The 3,313-nt window shown below is 35.0% G+C and overlaps 1 protein-coding gene across 1 annotated transcript; it reads left to right on the top strand.

Moving 5' to 3' along the window:
• The first annotated feature begins 243 nt into the window (after positions 1-243).
• Positions 244-1,640, top strand: LOC104604440 (Ribosomal protein S30 family protein). Its single transcript, XM_010268769.2, has 3 exons — positions 244-437; positions 619-756; positions 1,383-1,640. The coding sequence occupies exons 1-3, from the start codon at positions 434-436 to the stop codon at positions 1,427-1,429; spliced, it is 189 nt and encodes a 62-aa protein (XP_010267071.1). The 5' UTR covers positions 244-433; the 3' UTR covers positions 1,430-1,640.
• The last annotated feature ends 1,673 nt before the right edge of the window (positions 1,641-3,313 follow it).

A 3,313-nucleotide genomic window follows, 5' to 3' on the forward strand; every position in this document is an offset into this window, starting at 1 on the left:
TACTGGGTAGGGTTATTATAGGTAGAAGATCTGGATTGCTCGCAAACGGGCTCTGAAGCTCGATCAGGGCACATTTCATTTCGTAGAAATAAATGGGAGCCAACTGATCTACATCAGACGTGTATTAGATGCGCACGTGCTACTTGGAGGACAGAAACAGGTTACCTGGATGTATAGTTCTTGACCGTCCGAAAAGAATCATGATGATCACATAATAGGGCATGCCGCATGTTTAATCTTTTGATGCGCGATTGCGGAGTTTGATGGTATACCGTAGTTTGGGTATACTTTCAGAAACCCAGCTTTTCCAATATCTACAAAAGCCCTAACCCTAGAAATTGCTTTCTTCTTTGCTCTGTCGATTGTTTTCGCCGATCGAGTCAGAGGCGTCAGCTGCAGGAGCACATCAACCAACCCTAACAATCCGTTCGAAATGGGTGAGCGCATTCTCTCTGTTCAGATCTTCCCCTCTCACCAATATAATCTCTTGAAGAGCCTTCTTTTGAGATTCAATGTGTTGTTTCTGATTCTCTGTTTCGTGGATTGAGTTTTTTTTTTTTTTTTTTTTTTTTTTTTCTGTATGTTCTTTTTTTGCTTGTTGTGATGTATTTTTTGCAGGTAAGGTTCACGGATCTCTGGCTCGTGCCGGGAAGGTGAGAGGCCAAACTCCAAAGGTGGCGAAACAAGACAAGAAGAAGAAGCCCAGAGGCAGGGCTCACAAGCGCATGCAGTACAACCGGCGTTTCGTTACAGCCGGTACGTCTCTTTCTTGTCCTCTCTCTTTCTTTCTCTGTTCTCTCGCCGTTTATCCTGCTTGAGTAGGCCATATTATTAGATTTGAAGTGTGCATATGTAGTCATAACGACTAGTAATTCTTCTGTGATTTATGCCTATATGATTAACTAGACCCTGGAAACCGGTTTAAACCTAACACGGACAAGGTAAATGACTAAATGTTTGTAGGATGGTAGCAACGTATCATGTCCTTCTATTTAACTTATTTTGTTATCTGATATTTATCTTGAATTCATCTTCGTGCTGTATAAGTTGGTATGATCCCTCTCAATAGACAAGGTAAATGACTAAATGTTTATGTATCCGGCATTACAAGAAAAAAAACTTTATCAAAAATGTATATTTTTACAAGATGAAATTAACAGCATTGGTTGAACATTACCCAGAGAAGCCTCCATTCTTCTTAATTACGTGTCAATGGTTTGTTGAGGAATTCACGAAATATGATTCATATAGGCAGAGTTTACCTATTATGGGTTCTAAACGAGAGTTAAAAATGCGTCCTTTGTTCCCTTTGTATTTATGATGTAGTTGATAATTTTATGTTTGGGTTAATAATTTCCACTTCTTGTTTTTCTTATTTGCAGTTGTCGGTTTTGGAAAGAAGAGGGGCCCCAACTCATCAGAGAAGTAAGGTTCAAATTTGAGGAGTTATTTTAGGATTAGGATGATGGTTCTAGTTGTGAATTTTTGTTTTTAGCCACTACAGGTGCTGGCATATTAATATGGAACCTTAGTTGAATATAAGTTTACTCTATTATGTACGGTTGACATAGAATATCTCTGGAATTTTTATTCTTGTTTGATATTTTGCTGCAAGGGAAATATTCAACATTTGAAATTAATCTTTTACATAATTGCCTTTACGGTTCTAATTTAATTGTACTTAGGCCATGGACGATTTGTATTGAGGTAGTACCTCATTGGTATTGCTGTTACTCAGAACAAGTAATAAGCAGCCATAACCAGGTATCCCATAGGTTTTCCTGTAACAATCAATACATTTGGAAGGCCCTTATATGAAAAGGGAAAAGTTAGTGCCCGTTTTTCTTAGAAACCAGTAGATATACACTTTTTATTAGAAAATGAGTATGCAGAAATGACAATGCTGAGAATGATGAGTGCAAAAACTAGGAAGAGTAGAATCAGAAATGAAGTTATTGGTAGGAACAAGGAACTTACGAGTATCTCCAATATGTGATAAAATGAGAGAAATTGGACTAAGATGGTTTGGACATGTGCATTGAAAACCATCAGAACCCTGAAGAAGTGGATTTGATACAAATACAAGGGGTGAACCAAAAATGACATGAGTAGTAGTAAGACTGACATGATAAATGTCAAGAATCTAACAATGGATGTGACATTAAACAGAATAGAGTGTCAAAATAGCATTTGTGTAATCAACAGCATATAGTTGCGACAAGGCTTGATGATGATGATGTTTGATATGAATCCAATTATTTGGGGCTAGCATTAGAATGCACCTGGTTGTTTTTCAATTGATTAGCCATTTAGCCCTGAGCTCTGATTGACACTTGACAACCCTGGGTTGTTTTGGTGCAGGGGCAGCAAGGCTGTGTTTGTGTGAAAGAAAAGGTAGAGAAAGGAAGGAAAAAGGTAGGGTACCTTATACAACCTTGTACAGATTTCCTTACCTTTTCCTTCCTTTCTCTACCTTTTCTTTCAAACCAACCACAGCGTTAGGCTGTGGTGTTTATGTTCTGCTGTGTTTAAATTTACTTGGATTCTGTGGTGTGATTGACAGTACATGGTTTTGAATCACACCACACTCGATAAGGTTTTCTGTAATGTGGCGTGGATGTGTTTTCTGCAAATTTTCAAATAAAGTACTCTGGTCATTTATTATATTATAATATATTTACTTTTTTGAAAGATAAAGTAACTATTATCAGCTAACTTAGCTAACTAAAATATCTGATTTAAAGTATCGGAAATGTAAGGTGTATCGGAAAGATAATTTTAAGAGACTTATCAGGACATGCTTTAGATGCATATGGATATGGACAAAAAATTAAGATATGTATAAATATGCTAAAAAACTTAAATAGATCTTAAAAAATATATTAATAACAATAGTTGCATGTTTTAGATGATTGTAAATAAGTTATTTAAAATTAAAAAACTGTAATTTAATGGTCTATATAAAATTTGAGATATGGAGACACACTTTGTAATTGATATATATTAGTTTTAAAATAATCAATATAATTTATCTTAATATTTATTAATACATAAATGTTAATATTTAATTCTAACATTTATTAATAAGCATACACCAAGGAAAAGAGAAAAATTACTTAAATAAAAATGCATAAACAAATAGCAAGCAAATGGGCGTGGCTTGGTGGTGAATCTCTAGTTCTTAAGGCTTAATGTCTAGGGTTCGAATCTTGTTATTGCTAATTTGTAGTTTTATACTAACAAAATGAATTTAATGAGAAAGAGGGTTGTTAATTAACGAAATTAATGAGAAGAGAATTCTAATTAAGCACTA

This window comes from Nelumbo nucifera, chromosome 6 (genome assembly GCF_055504915.1).
Source record: "Nelumbo nucifera cultivar China Antique chromosome 6, China Antique-T2T, whole genome shotgun sequence".
Lineage (NCBI taxonomy): Eukaryota > Viridiplantae > Streptophyta > Magnoliopsida > Proteales > Nelumbonaceae > Nelumbo > Nelumbo nucifera.